Here is a 15,683-nt window from a genome sequence, read left to right as displayed (position 1 = left end):
AGACATTAAGTCTTCCAAAGCCCCTACAGTACACCACTACAGTACTGTAGCTCTGTTTGCTACGTTGACTACTACCCAGAATCTAGTAAACATGGAAGTAGCTCAGATACAGGCTTTAAATCTGCATAAATATTAGCACAGCAGAGCTGACAAAACTTTGTCCCACCAAGACAGATAATTACAGGACTTGTCTTAGTTTTAATTCAGATCAGTGTCATGTTGTTTCACAGATGTCATATAAAACAGCTACACCAGCTAGAAATGGCCACATCAGGTTCTTTCAGCAGTAGCATGAGTTCTTATCGGTGCAAGATATGCAAATTTATATACAGTTACAGCATATAAACCTAAAACCCTGGTGGTTTCTAAAGAAAGTGGCAGGCAGTAGATAACTATAACTCAATTCAACCGTACTGATGTCTTCCTAAGATTTAAAGTCATTCACAAGCAGTTGTCATTATGGAACTACTCATGGCTCCAGGTATTCCACGTGGCAGGGACATGAAGTAACTCATGTATTAAAATTGGTTCGAATTATGCTGAGAGCCGAAGCACAGCTTTTGACCCTTCAAAGCAACTGGGGCTTGATTCCAGACACTGAACAGGCAATTCACAAGTCAGTTCTGTGACAGAACACCTCTCACTCCAAAGGTTATTTCCTGTGAGTTACACTGATGACAGAAGCAACCATAGAATGGTAGGGTTTGGAAGGAACCTTTAGAGATCATCCAGTCCAACTCCCCTGCAGAAGTAGGTCCACCTAGATCAGGTCACATAGGAACATGTCCAGGTGGGTCCTGAAGACCTCCAAGGAAGGAGACTCCACTGCTCCCTCACCTTCACAGTAAAATAGTTTATTTCTTATATTTAAATGGAACTTTTTGTGTTTCAGCTTCATCCCATTACCCCTTGTCCTGTTGCTAAGTAATTAAAACCAACAGACAACATACAAATGGGTTCTTCTGCAGAAATTAGCCCTCAACCCAGGAAAACAAACACCAAACCCAAGCATTTTCAACAGTGTGAAACTCATCTCTTTGCTGGCTTTTGATCAGTAAGTCATCACTTCTGATTTAGCCACACACATACAGAAAAGAACTCACTCCTGTAACACAGCTATTTGAGAAGACAGCCAAGCAATACTTGACTAGCACCAGGAACTCCAGATTATGGACATCAGCAACAGTGACTTACAAAAAGCTTGGGCCTTGACTTCACAAATACTCAAGTATGTGTTTTCTGTGTGTTTTGACTCTACAGCCCCTTACCAAGTGATAAAGTTGCAAACCTATTTCTAAATATGTTGGGAACTTTCAGGTCCCTTCATGTTAAAAGTTTGTAGGAGTTAAAGGTGCTTTCAGTCTCCACATGGTAACATACTTTTTCAACTTAATATGTTGAAAAAGCCATTAAAGAGTTAATGTGAGAACAAGCAAAGCAACTCAACACTGAAAAAACTCCCAAGAAACTCAGATGCATACTCTGATACTACTCTTTAATACTTCCAAAGACCTTTTGGTATTAAGAGTTTATCGGTTGGTTTGGTGGTGAGCTCTTTCCTCTCACAATGAGAAACTATTTTTTCAGTTCTTAGTTATTAGATATTTGGTTATCACTTTTTAGATGTCATTTATGTTCTGAAAAACTTTTACAAGCTGCAGTTTAAATCCCAAAGAACTTTAAGACTTCGCTTCACTGTTTTCTTTATGGAAAGATAATTTAGTGTCATCTCACACTTCTGCCACCTACTCTATTCAAGCAGAACTAACCATTTACATCCTTTCTCCTTCCAAGTACATTAAACAGAAATGCTTATCCACCCTCTAATTCTATCTTCTTGCTACCCCTCTGTTTTAAGTAAAAATAACCTTTGAAAGCACATTAACTGGTAAAAATAATAGAATCGTAGAACAAGTCAGGATGGAATGGATCTCGAAAGACCATCTCATCCAACCTTTTGTGGGAAAGGGAGCCTAGATGAGATTATCTGGCACCCTCTCCAGTCATGTCTTGAAAACCTCCAGTGATGTGGACTCTGACACATCCATGGGAAGGTTGTTCCAGTAAATGATCACACTCACTGTAAAAAAATCCTTCGTGCTCTGATAAAAGTCTGAAAATCTGTTCAGGTCTCCGCAATGTATAAAAAGACAAAACACAGGTAAGAGTATAATAAAAATTAAGAAAATTAATATGGGTTGGATACATGACTCCCACAAGCTTGGTGGTTTTTAACTCCAATTTGCAGTTGATTTAGTTATTTGAACCACCATCTACCTATATGGGAAATAAAGTTGCTTGGGGGTTTGTTTTTGAGGTTTTTTTCCTTCTTTACAACACAGGTCGCACAAGTATTTTGGCAGAACTGCGCTGATCTTCTCTGCAGCCAGATCTCCCTAGAGAGAGACGTTTCCAGGGGAACCTCTACAAGCCACGCACCCGCTTACAGCAAAACCAACCGCACGACGCTTCGGACGGCCCCCTCGTCCCGACCCGCGGCAGAGAACCCCAACAAGCGGCGGCTCGGCGGGCCAGCAAGCTTCGGACACCCGTGGGCAAGGCCTGCCGCTGGCCCCTACCGCTTCCCAGCCCCCGCCGGCCCGCCCCGGCCCTCACCTGCGCCGCTGCCCCTGGGTCCCGGTCGACATCCGCGTCCGAGAACCTGCCGAGGAAACACAACGGCGTAAGAGGGCGAGGCGGGGACGGGCGGAGGGGGCGGGGAGGCCGCGGCGGGCGGAGGGCTCACGGCTCACCGCGGAGGGGCCGCTCCCGCTGCCATCCTGCCCGCCGCCACCCCCACGAAACTTCTGGAGCCGCCGAGCCACGCGCGCAACGAGCCCCAAGGCCGCAGCCGCGCAAGGCTCGTCGGGATGCGGAGGGGAACCGGCCGCGCAGGCTCCTACCGCGGCTGCCGGCGAGGCGGGGCTGCCGCGGTTACCCGGACCAGCGCGCCGCCGCCCCGGCGAACAGCAGCAGGGCTGGCCTGGGGGCGGAGCTGTAAGTGCTGTCCGCCCGCCTCTTCCTTCGCCGGCAGCGCTGAGGAGGTGGATGGCGGCAGTTTCGCTGCTGTGTGCCGTACAAGGCTTCGCACAGTGGGCGGAAGGCCGAGGCGCTGGCGGCCGCGGGGGCCGCTCTCGCGGGAGGCGCCGCGCTCGGCTGAAGCGCGGAGGCTTCTCGCGGCCCAGCCTGTGGGCCGCTAGCGCCCGCCGATGCCGCTGCCCCAGCCCCAGCGAGCGCCTGCGCCCGCCGGCAGCCGCGTCCCGGACGCCGGGCCGGTGCTGGGGAAGTGCTGGCAGCCTCACCTCTCGCTCCCTCTTCCCCTCCCGCCCGGGCACCCTTCCGTGAAACCTCAAATTCTGTGCTTCGTGAGTCGGCAGCGGCTGGAGTGTGAGATGGCGCGGGTGTTTTCTGTCTGCCGCCACGGGCACTAAAGCAGCTATGGGAAGGGAGGAGTTGCTCAAACTCCAAACGCAAGCCCTTGTTTTATAATTTACTCTTTCTCCCTTTGTCGTACTAAGGAGAGATGGAAGTAGGGATACACCCGGCTGGTGGACTGGAGGCTGAGAGACGCCGGGAGCGGGTGATGGTCCTTTTCTCTTGGTTGCACAGCAGTCGGCTGTTGGGAGTCACGATAGAGATTTCTCCAAGTGACATAAACTAAGCTGACAATTTTCCCCGTGTAACCGTTGCATATATGACACAGTGTTTTCTCTGCAAAAGGAGTAACCTTGTGTGATTTTTTTTTTCTTTCCTGTGTTTCCAGTAGATCAGCAAAACAGCATGTTTAAAAACACTTGATTCCTGTCATGCGTTATCACTTCAGGTTTCCTAGTATTATGAAAGACTTGTAGTACATGGAAAAGTCCCAGGGCTTATCTGATGGAAGAAAACCCAACAAACTAGCCTCCCTTTCCAGTGCTTTTGTCAGTCTGAAACAGCCCTCAGGATGAGAACTGCATCAGGTAACACTCCTGCTGCACACACCCACGTACTGCCAGTACTGCTGCTGGTGAGCACTGCCAGATAACCAACCAGGGTCGCTGGCACCTGTCATTTCAGGTTAGTTAGGGCCAGCCCTCCTGCAAATGGGGTGAGTGAGGCACACTGGATTTGCAGGTGGATGCCTGACTGCATGGGAGTCACGGTGAAGAAACATTGAGTTAAACAGAGCCATCTCAGCTGCCAACAGGGCAGAACCAATCAATTAAACGTTTGAGTTAGAGAATCACAGAACCATGAGGTTGGAAGGGACCTCTAGAAGTCATCCAGTCCAAATCGACTAAAAAAATGGAATTCTAAATTCAATCATAGCAAAGTTGTGCTTCATAGGATGGTAGAGGTTCAAAGGGACCTTTACAGAGATCGTGTAGTTCAATCCCCTGCCAAAGCAGGTCCACCTAGATCAGGTCTCACAGGAATGTGTCCAGGCAGGTGTGAAAACCTCCAGCAAAGGAGACTCCACACCCTCCCTGGGTAGCCTGTGCCAGGGCTCCCTCACCTGAACAGAAGTTTTTGCTTATGTTTAAATGGAACTTTTTGTGTTCCTGCTTCTTTCTATTACCCTTTGTCCTACTAATCTTAGCAGGGATCATAATTGTTTTTAATCCACTTTCAGGTGAAACACTGCAATATGGGAGGTTTTGAAGGCCCAGTAGTTTGGGCCAAGAGTTGTTACACAAGGTCCACAGACTTTTGTGAAGACTGGCTCCCCGGAATTATGTTTAAAATTCTGGTCTCTTTGTAACATACAGGGAAGTGATGGAAAAGGAGATGGAAAAGGAGAAGTTTAAGTCCAGTCCCTGGATTTAGTTCAACTTCCGTTTGAGCCACAAAACCCTACCGTACTGTGATTTCAAAGGACACCTACAGCATGTTGGGGGTGTTTAAGTCTGTTGAGGAGTGATTTGTGGATTGGTCATGTCTCACCACAGACTCACGCTGATAAATCACGTCCCATGTCTCAGTACATTTTGGCTATTTGTGATGATCGTCAAAGCATTACCATAATGTCAAAAGCATTTTGGAGTAAATACGGAAAAATGTTTTTCCATTTGATTTATTTTCATAATAAACCAATTAAAAATACAAAAGACGAGGACCCAAGGTTTGGAGGGTTCCATCATTTAAAAATTTGTCTTTAAATACAAATTCACTCTGTAATATGAATACATATAACATTAGACCTCTAAACATAATGATCTTATTTGCATCTAGCAAAAATTTGTATGGAAACAAATTAGCTGAAAAAACTTCCCCGTGACATTGAATGTACATTATTTACAATCAAAAAAAAAAAAAACCAACCCAAAACAGGACTTTTAGCAGTATTAATCTCTAAATACCTGCATAAATTGTCTTATCTTTCATTTCCCTCCCCCCTTACAAAATAATCTGAAGTAAGAAAGCGAGATTGTTAAGCTTCATAGTCACAAAGTGGCATGAAGCGTTTGCACCTGTAGTGATGCCGTTAGCGCCTGTAATTAAATATATCTGATGTTTTCATATAAAATATAGACGTGGCATCATCCATATCTGGAATAAATGTTTCGTGTACTCTTGATGGGAGTGTATATTCAATTTTGCACACTCAAAGAGTGAGGATACCTGGTTATCGACATCTAAACCTGGTGTAATTCACCAGTACGAAACAGATACTTGATCATAAAAACTCATACACATGGAATGAAAACGTCCCACTAAAAGTAACTGTGGCTTCCAAAATTAAATGATACACGAGCGGATTAAACAGAAAAGGTTACAATAACGTTACTGCAATGTAAATCGGCAACAGACTGACAACATACAAGAAGAAAGAAGTTTAAAACTTTGGCCAACAACCTCAGGAGAATAGTCTTCATAGCGTAAAATGCATGTTCCTTCGTGCCTGTATGTTGAAACATGAATAATATAGAATTTTATTTATATGATAACATTTATCAATTAACAATGAAAACTCATTCTTAAAGCATGAATTCTAACAATTAACTGCAGAAATCAAGCATCTTTGCAACATCTGGCATCAGAATCAACTCATATATACATAACTGAAAAGGTCCCATCACATTTATGAAAATAATCATCCACAGGGTCTTTTTTTTCCTTGATTTATTAATATGAATTGGGTTCCAGTGGCTCATTTTCTTGTTTCACTTGCACGTTGGATGGGAAGCCATTCGAACTGGACACTACCATCACAAACGGTTGCTGCTGCTGGAATCTCTGCTCCGACTGCTCACTATCCTCTAATTCGTCACTGTCGTCCTCTTTGGCCGCTCCCTGTGCCCCAATCTGTTTGGTTTCTGGTGCTTTGATAACCGAAGTGATCACGGTGCCCGACGGGTGGGGCACCACCTGTGAGCTGCTGGGTGAAAACGTTACCACGGGGGTGGTGGCACTGAAGGATGGAGATGAAGCCATGTTGACTGTTCCGTTGCAAATTGTCTGCACGCTGCTGGTGAGCACCTGCTGCACTTGAGCCGGGCTCAGCACAATGGAGGAAGGGGGCGAGACTGGCTTCTGAGGCTGCAGCATGACATTTTCTTTCAGAACCGTCATGGGTTGTGAAGTAGGAATGGCCTGTAAAATGAATTTTTGGGGTGTTGTTGTTGAGGCTGGATCTGTGCTGGCTATCACTGTAGTAAGAGGCACCGTTTGGAGTGTTACAGCGTGCAGCTGCTGATTTCCAGGAGAAACAACCACTGGAACTTGAGTTGGATTCTGTAGAGTCCTATTAAGATGAGAAAAGATTATAGTCAGAACACTTCCACACTGAGTTTTGAACAGTAATTATAGATTCACTGTTAAAAAGATCACTGAGCATCAGAAACATTTCATTTACTCAACAGTTCCAAAAGACGTAGCAGTGACTCTCCTAATAAAACAAGAACTGGGCCCGACCCCTGAATTCAGCCACACAGTTCTCACAGTCAAGGTACTATGAGTGAACAATACTGCCACTGCCAAATGGAGCAGCCTGCTGCCTTTGACACATTCAGGAGTTCATCAGAAAATCTGGGTATTGCATCCAAGAGCTCCTTCTTGGAACAAGAGGAAATGGTCCTGAGTTGCGCCAGCAGAAGTTTAGATTGGATAATAGGAAAAATTCCTTCACAGAAAGGCATTGGCACAGGCTGCCCAGGGAAGTGGTTGAGTCACTGTCCCTGGAGGTATTTAAAAGAAGTGCAGATGAGGTGCTGAGGGACACAGTTTAGTGGTGGGCTTGTCAGTGCTGGGTTAACTGTTGGACTCAATGATCTTAAAGATCTTTTCCAACCTAAACAATTCCATTTCTGTGGTCATGATCATGACCCACTACACACCTGCCATCAATTTCATGAGGTACTCTAAGTAATTTTTAAGTCATGAGCCTAAACCATTTGTAGGTCAGGCCTCTATTCTCCAGACATCTGTCTATACATTTACTTATATGCACAAGTATCTGTACTGTAACAAGGAGTCTGGTAAGGACCTTCTCAGACTCCCCAGATACACAGTTCTGTCCACCAGGCAAGGATGCACCCTCTGGTAAAACAACTGAACAGAATTTGCTCCCAAAACATCAGTTTAACTCAGGGATGATTTGTCATTTGCAGGCTCACACACTTGGGTACCACATTACTTTCCACATAGGCAGAGCTGACAGGGTAAGTTTAGAGGATTAACGACCATATTGCTGAAGGACACAAGTACTACAATGGACAATGGTGATTTGGAGATGTGGCTCTAGGCATGAAAATAAAAACAAAACCAACAGAAAACCCAAACCACAACATATTCCTGGTGAAGCAAATTATTTCTAGGGGACAGAAAGAGGAAGAGAAGACTAACTGCTTTGACACTCTCCCACAGCTTGCTCTAGCCCACCATGCCACACTGTCTCGACAATCTTTTTCTTTCCTTCTGCTTGTCCTGAAAAGTTCTCTCCAACCTTCCTGCTTCTCTTCAGTATTTTCTCCTGCCTGCCCTCCTCCCCTATTTGAGTGTGAAGCTCTTCCCTGTGTTTTCTTTAACATACTGACACTGACCAAAACAAAAAAATAATTTTCTCTTCTTCCTCCTCCTAACTTATTTCTGCCCTTGCTGAAATCACTTTACATTAAAATCAGTTTACTGTCAACATTTGTACTTTCAAGTCCATGCACAATACTGCATGTTCTTCCTTCTGAAGACTGATTCTGAGACAAGCTGTAAGTGTTGCCCACTACCATCTACTGTGGAATGTTCTCCTTTCTATAGTCCCTTTACCCATGTTGTAATTATTTTTTACATCTCTGTGAGATCCTACTTGTCAGCATTTAGCCATTGACCAGTCAGACCACACTCAGCATATTCAAACCTTCACTTTAAAACTATGCTCTGGCTAACATAGTTAGAACAAAAAGCTTAACAAAGCAGCACTTAGGTGACACTGAAGCTATGGGGCAATGTGGATGCAGATGTTGCTGCTGGCAGTAGTCCAACCACACAGGGAGCTACATTCCCCCTTTCTTAGTGTAGTAGCAGAGATGAGTGAAGGAGTATTTGTAAAGGATTTCCCAGGTCCCTCTCAGCTCAAGTCTTCTGGGAAAGACCTCCATCTGTGCTCCAAAGATTGCTCCAGTAAGAGCAGCTCCAGTAGCCCAGCTGGTATCAGGCTCAGAGCATATCAGTATTCTCTGAGCATCCTCCAGCTGCTGGTCCTGTGGCTTTTCCCTGCTTCCTATGTAGCTTAGTAACACGAGGAGCAAAATCTGCATCTGCAGCTTTCTCTTCCTCTCAAGAAAGAAGGTTGCAATACACAGGAATGCTACTATAACAAATCCAAATCCTTGCCCATGAGCCTCCCACAGAACTCTCATCTCAGAGGCCATAACTACTAGGACACAACATTTGATGCAACTGACACCAGCGTCAATCTTGAGCTCCTATCTCACACAACTGGAGATGGCCCAAGGAAGAAACATGGAAACAGGGCTGAGGTGAAGCACCAGCCAGAGCAATTGCTTTTTTCTTTCCAACTCCTGGAGAACTTGGTGATGCACAGCAAATACCAACCACCAAGCTTAAAGTAGAAGGCTCAGAATGACAGCACCAAAGGTCTCACCAAGTCTGCTAAGGGCTATCTGTGCTAACTCCTTTTGGGTTTTTTCCCCAGAAATTCCCCTGGGATCTTGACATAAAAGTCACAAATGTCTGTGTCAGAAGTAGCAACACGATAAGTGTATCCACCAGCTCTTCCCAGAAATATTTTTTTAAAAAGCAAACTACCTACAGTTGAACCAACATGCAGTAACAACAAATGTCACATAGATACAGCTCCAACCAGGACCATTTACAGAGACCTGCAATGCAAGTGGAATTGCTAAGAAGGACAGACAACTCACCGTTACCAACAGAAAAGCATTAAAAGTATCAGAGCAGACACCAAGACAGTTCTTTAATGCATGAAGAAACTTACCTGAGCCTGAAAGATTAAGATCAACTCAATACTTGCAATTTTGAGAACAGCAGCTGAAGCTGCAAGCCTGTTGCTGGTATGCCACCCAAGTATTACTTTGAAGCTACTTTCTTGTTCTTTAACTGTTTTGTTTTAAACCAAAATGCTAAAAAGAAAAGCTTTTAGCTGCTACATGGCTGTAAAGGACAAACTCAAAAAGTGAAAACTAGATCTAACCAATGTAGAAGGCATTCCACAAAGCACTAGGAGCAACAGTTTTGAGAAGACCAAACCAGACTCTTTGCCTCAGCACATTGTAATTAGCACTTGCATATAGATGTTAAGCCATTTTAGTTCTCCTGAAAGCAAGTTCCATACCTGTACATCATACTGTGACTAACAGTTTACTCCAGATGCTCTTCTGTCTTCTCCAGGATTCAAGATATATAAATGACACACACATACACAAACATGTACATACACATATATGGTTACATATACAGAGTGTGAACTTGCTGCAGGGAAAGCATGCAAGTAAATGTCTGCACTAGTACAGGATTAAGTAGTACACAACACCGTAAACAGGTATTATTTATGCTAATGGTGGCCAAGCTTGACATTTACCGTAACTGGTAAGACAACAGACAACTGTGACTGTTTGTAAACTACAAAATCCATCTTCTCAAACTATTTGCCTTGGGTATCAATGAAAAAAAAAGACATGTTTGGTTAATAATTTTGCCCAGTTTACAAAAAAAAAAAGTACACAGTGGTTAAGGTGAGACCTGTTAGCACTGAGCTGCAATAGCTTAGGTGCTTTGAACTGTGTATGTCACTATGGTTCTGAATTTTACTGTCAAGTTGTCCTTCCTACTCTAAGGCATAAATCTCTTGGGTGATTACTTTAAAAGTTCCTTCTGAGGTTACAAAAAAGAACAAGAACATCGAGCAACTGTGATTGAAAAGGAAATGCTGCCATCTGGTTACAACTGAGAAAAGAATGACAAAAATTCTGAAGTCATTTTAGCAGAGGAGAAAATTATCATCTATTTCTTGGTCCATTTGGTGCTGGTAACAGCCTAGAATTGTGCAATATTGTATTAGCTCATCAAGAGGTAACTAGTGATAAAGCAAACAATAAGTGAGAAGCAGAAAAAACAAGTGTACTCATGGTAATTTATGTGAAATTCGTAAAACGGAGAAAGAGAGAAGATTATGGAAAATACTGAAGCTACAAGCCAAAGTAAACAAAGTATTTCACAGCACAACATGAAAATGAAACTACGCAATACTAGGAAATACATAGAGAGAGGTAACAGAAGAGATTCCCCTCTCCAACATATCCGTTGTTTAACTTACAGCTATACAAGAAACAATGTCCTTGAGATAAACGGGTGAATTTCCAGGGACTTGTCATCTTTGCTCAACTACGTGATTGCAAAAAACTCATTCAGTCAAGCCAGAAAGAGCAAGGGAGGTGGAGAGATGGGATGTGCTTGTTAGAACCACTTCAGAGACAAGAGGCAATCTCTTTTGAGTGAGTACAGGAAACATCAGCCCAAGGCAGCTCAGGAGCCCTACAGTCACTGGAAGTGGCTCCGCAGCTGTGTTTGTGTACACAATCCTCAGTCTCATTGATACCTCACCCTGACTTATTGCCTCTTAGCCACTGGCCCTTCTGTGGCCCAGACCACATAGATGGGGGCTGCTAAGGAGCCCAGGGGCAGATGTGCATGAGAAGTAGAAAGGCACTTAGTGCCTTCATGCCTAATCTAAACACAGCCTTCTCCGTAGGGAGGGCAGAACTTGTCTGTTCTTGCCTAGCTCTTTGCCAGGACAAGATCATCTCTTATGCCATGATGACAGAGGACTTGACTCTCAAGTCTCTCATCTTTTTTACTGAGCCATGCAGTCTTGCTGTCTTCTTTCCAGATTTTTTTCAGAACTCCACATTCACTTGAATTAACTCTCAGAAATTTTGCTACTAACAGAGACCTGCAAAAACTCCACCTCTTTCAACAGTCTCACAGATGTAAACGAGAGCTCCTGTGGATAGCTTATCATTGTGCAGAAATTTAATCTGTCTACGTGACTTTGAAGTCCCTTCTGCCCTAAGAAGCCTTCTTTTTGCCTACTGCAGCAACAGAATGAGGAATGGGCTAAAGAAAAGGTCTTCTTCTCTGCAGGAAAATCAATGTCTAGTTATTACTAAAGTATTTCTTACAATAGAAGTTGTCCCTGTCGTAAACGTATTCTGAAAAACACACCCTGTTGTAAGCTAAATCAAGAGTTTCTTGTAGAAGCCCACTAAGATCACATCAGCCTATTTCTGACCAACACCTCCCTCGGGAGGACATTTGCCACACTATCCTGAAACTTGAAATGCCCTTCACTTAACATAAGAGAGATGAGCTCTTTGCAACAATCATGTGCTTCTCTTCTCTTGGGGAAGGCTACAGCAGCAGTGAGTCAGACTCAACTTTATCTTTTAGTTGTGCTGGAGGGCTTTTACTGCAGGCCTTCCTTTGGAGCACAGAGACCTGAGTTGTTGCACTGATGGAAGCCAATCATCTGACTGTAAACGGAAGGAAAGCATGGGCACTGATGCTGCCTGATCAAACTAAGGCCTCCCACATATTAGCCAGGAGCTGTTTCTGATTCTCTAGAAGTGCTCATCTGGAATCACATTGCTAGCTTGTGTTCCCCATCAAGACTCAGGGTGTCCTGGTGAGCTCTTCACAGAGAGCCTGTGGTGGCTTTTATTCAGCACATCTATAGGAACAGCATAGGAGTAGTGAGCTACAAAGTTAGCTGACATGGTGCAGATTTGGCTCTGCTCTTATTCAGGGGAAGAAAGACTGAAAGCAGACAGTCAATAGAAAATCTCAGTAGGACAGTGCCAGACTGCCTCCCTGTGTCTGTGTGGTTCTGCAAGCTTGAGCAAAACCAATACGGATAGAGTGTAAAGTATGATTACAGAACATAATGGTGACATTCACTGCACAACTCGCACAAGCTAATATCTATACATGACACAAGATGAAGACACTTCATTTGAAACAGCGGCTGTAACCACATTTTCAGAGTTGATAAACTCATGCTAGACAAATTTATTTCTCAGCATCAGCACAGCTGCAGTCAGACCATTGTAGCCTGGACATAGAAACAGATTACAGAACAACAGCAGAAAGCATATGTGTTTGCTTAAGGCAGACTTGACTTTCCAAGGCAATTCCCTCCACTTATGGGACAATCCACAGTTTTGGCATACTGACGGTTCCATCACAGTTCTTACACAGAATGCTGATGCCCAGAAAAAAACATGATTCACCTTCAGCTACTTCCTTCTCCTGAATGAGGATCTTGCCACTGTGGTCCATGCTTGTGTCACCTTCAGGATGAATTACTGCAACATTTTCTACCTCAAAGGTTGAAAAAAGGTCAAGAAGAAAGCTGTGGCTGATTCATGACGTAGAGGTTCTCCAGTTCAGAAGCGAACACACAAAGCATATCCCACTGGTCCTCTGTGGTCTGTATTAGCTTTTCTCCAGCTACAGAACAGAGTCAGGACATTGGTCTTCTACCATGCTCTGTCCAAGCTATCACAATGACAACTTGAAAATACGGAAAAGAAACAATAAACTGAATTTTGATAGAAACATTTGTGTCTAACACCTGAAGTATGCTAAAGCGTTGCACAGAATCTGTCAACAGCCAGCTAAGTGCAAGTTTCTTGCACTGGTATACAGAGCTGCCAGTTAGAAGATTCAGCTCTGTCCCATACAGTCAATAATAAACAAAGACAAACAATTTAAAATTACAATCTTCTCTGAACTGTTAGTAACATGAGAACCTCTTTTCACTCTCTCTAGAAGACACTCCCATCACTACTATTCCAGATTAAAAGTAAATGAAAATGCATCTCTCCACTGTCCAAGTCATTTAAAAGAGGAATTTAATTGCACAACTGCAGGCACCTTAGAGCCCTGCCCGCTGTCCCAGACTACTCTGTCTGAAAGCTGTGAAAGACTTCTCTGGGACAGGGTGAGTTACACTTTCCAGAGCATCAGAAGGGATGCCCTTTACACTCAGAATGATTTCATGAACACGGAATTGATTCCCAGGCCTACTTCGGTGCCTCCGAAATCCAAGCTAAAACCCAACTACTCCAATAAAACAGATACTCTGGTTGACCTGTGTCAGTTACTCTGGTTTAAACACAACAATTTTACAAGCATTAAATTCAAAGAGACTATTTTTTTCCCCTTCCTTAAAAAAGCTGGCTCATTGGAAAAAGAAGCGAAATGTTCATCCAGAAAAGCATTTTTATTTTTATCTTACCACTGGAAACACGTGGTGCCAAATTAAGCTCCCCGTTAACACGACTGGAGACTGCAGTAACTGGGTCTGCATCCCTAGAGCCAGAGCAGTTAGACCTGCAGAACAGCAGTGACTCTGCAATTCTGAATATTCCCACTGGGGATAATAGAGCTCTTCCCCGGTCAGCAAAACCTTGTTTGCATGACCTGACCCTGCTCCTGCTCCATTTCCCAAGCTTGGGTTAGCACCACATCACAGCCTTTTCTGTTTAAGCACTGCTGCTGAAGAAGTGGCATCTATCCCTGGTGAGCAACACTTCTCCTTGTCTCCCCTGCATACAGCAGTACCAAAACTTATATAAACAGATCATCCAAAGCCATCCAAAAGCCAAGACCTTTCCACTTCAAAGTAAGATACTCTCCCCCCTCAAAGTAAACAAAACTCTGTACGAGCTTTGTGTAGCTGTAAATGAAGCCACTGCCTGTCTCTTGTGAAGAACAAACCCTTGACTGTCGATGGCATGCCCATTTCCAAGAAACACAGAGAGGCCCTGGGGAATGGCTGTCATGCTCTCCCAGCAGTACTCTGGGAGCACTTTGCCAGGCAATGTTGCCTAATGCAGGGGAGAGATGGTGACATGAGCCCCTTCACAGCCATCTTCAAATATGATTCTTTCACCAAAGACCCTCTGCAGGGAAGATGCATGTTCAGGCTTCTTCTCTGGAACGTATGGTTAAATGTTAAGAAGCCAATTGTTCAGACCTCAAAAATCCTCAATATTCTCCCTATATTTTTTTTAGTTCTTACAACACAAACATAAGCAGATTGCTGCAGAAAGAAGACCATTTATTTCTATGAAGAAGAAGGAAGAACATTTATATGAATAGAACTTTAGAAGTAAGACAAATTATATGGGGTGGGATATGCTCACACTTCGAGGCAGAACCCATAGTACACATCAGAAAACCTTCTGAGGCTCTCTCCTCGTTGTTGTTTTCCCCAAATGGCCTTGCCTATCTAAATACAGAGTTCTGAACACCAGCTGGCAACCAATGTCACTTATCTGTCCTCATGGCTCCCTGTAAAACTGCTATAAAGTGACTCCAACCACACCCTAAGGAGAGTGTGCATACATCAGAAGGTTTCATAGCTCTAATTCTATAACAGCATTCATACCTGATGTACATTTTCAAATCACGTAGACTACTCATTTCAACCCTTATGGAAGCCCCACTGAAGCAATTCAGAACAAGCACACAAACACATTCAACTCCTAGAGATTTACAGCTGTTTGAATGAACAAATCCAAAATCCAGTCACTTTGTTTTAGCCCAATTATAAAACAAGGCCTAAAACATACTCTCCAAAAAATGCTCAGTGTGCCACTCTACATGATCAAACTACCTGAAGTTTGCATTTTGGAACTGAGCAGAAATGTATCTGTTGTCAACTGTATTTTTAGAGCCTGAAGTACACAGTGACTACTGCACATGAATCATCCGCACTTTGGTTAGCAGCACAGCCCACCCTGGTTAAAAGCACACCCTAAAAATCTGAGATGTGTGTTTAATTTTCACTAACTGCTCAGACACCTTAGTACATCCTTCCTTAGAATCACAGAATGGTAGGGGTTGGAAGGAACCTTTAGAGATCATCTAGTCCAACCTCCCTGCAGAAGCAGGTTCACCTAGATCAGGTCACATAGGAACATGTCCAGGTGGGTCTTGAAAACCTCCAAGGAAGGAGACCCCACAACCCCTCTGGGCAGCCTGTGCCAGGGCTCCCTCACCTGAACAGTGAAAGTTCCACGTTTAAGTGGAACTTTTTGTGTTCCAGTTTCATCTCTTTACCCCTTGTCCTGTTGCTAGCTACTATAGAAAAAAAGGGATTTACCAACCTCCTGACACCCACCCTTTAGGTATTTGTAAATGTTAATAAGATCACCCCT

The 15,683-nt window shown here is 43.9% G+C and overlaps 2 protein-coding genes across 7 annotated transcripts in view; both read right to left on the bottom strand.

Annotated features, from left to right (window-relative positions):
* Positions 1–2,897, bottom strand: part of SUGT1 (SGT1 homolog, MIS12 kinetochore complex assembly cochaperone) — a 29,544-nt gene extending 26,647 nt beyond the window's left edge. The window contains exons 1-2 of the mRNA XM_061995355.1: positions 2,754–2,897; positions 2,617–2,662 (exon numbers count right to left, since the gene is read on the bottom strand). Coding sequence (XP_061851339.1) covers positions 2,617–2,662; positions 2,754–2,779 — 72 coding nt within the window. The 5' untranslated portion in view covers positions 2,780–2,897. The remainder of the gene's footprint in view (positions 1–2,616; positions 2,663–2,753) is intronic.
* A 2,143-nt stretch (positions 2,898–5,040) lies between these two features.
* The window catches only part of ELF1 (E74 like ETS transcription factor 1), a 91,857-nt gene continuing 81,214 nt past the window's right edge, over positions 5,041–15,683 (bottom strand). For all 6 annotated transcript variants that reach the window (XM_061995311.1, XM_061995280.1, XM_061995288.1 and 3 more), the window contains one exon: positions 5,041–6,727. In XM_061995311.1, the coding sequence (XP_061851295.1) occupies positions 6,109–6,727 (619 nt within the window). In that variant the 3' untranslated portion in view covers positions 5,041–6,108. The remainder of the gene's footprint in view (positions 6,728–15,683) is intronic.

This window comes from Colius striatus, chromosome 1, assembly GCF_028858725.1.
Source record: "Colius striatus isolate bColStr4 chromosome 1, bColStr4.1.hap1, whole genome shotgun sequence".
Lineage (NCBI taxonomy): Eukaryota > Metazoa > Chordata > Aves > Coliiformes > Coliidae > Colius > Colius striatus.
Note: the sequence above shows the minus strand (reverse complement) of the source record. Positions and strands in the feature narration are given on the sequence as shown.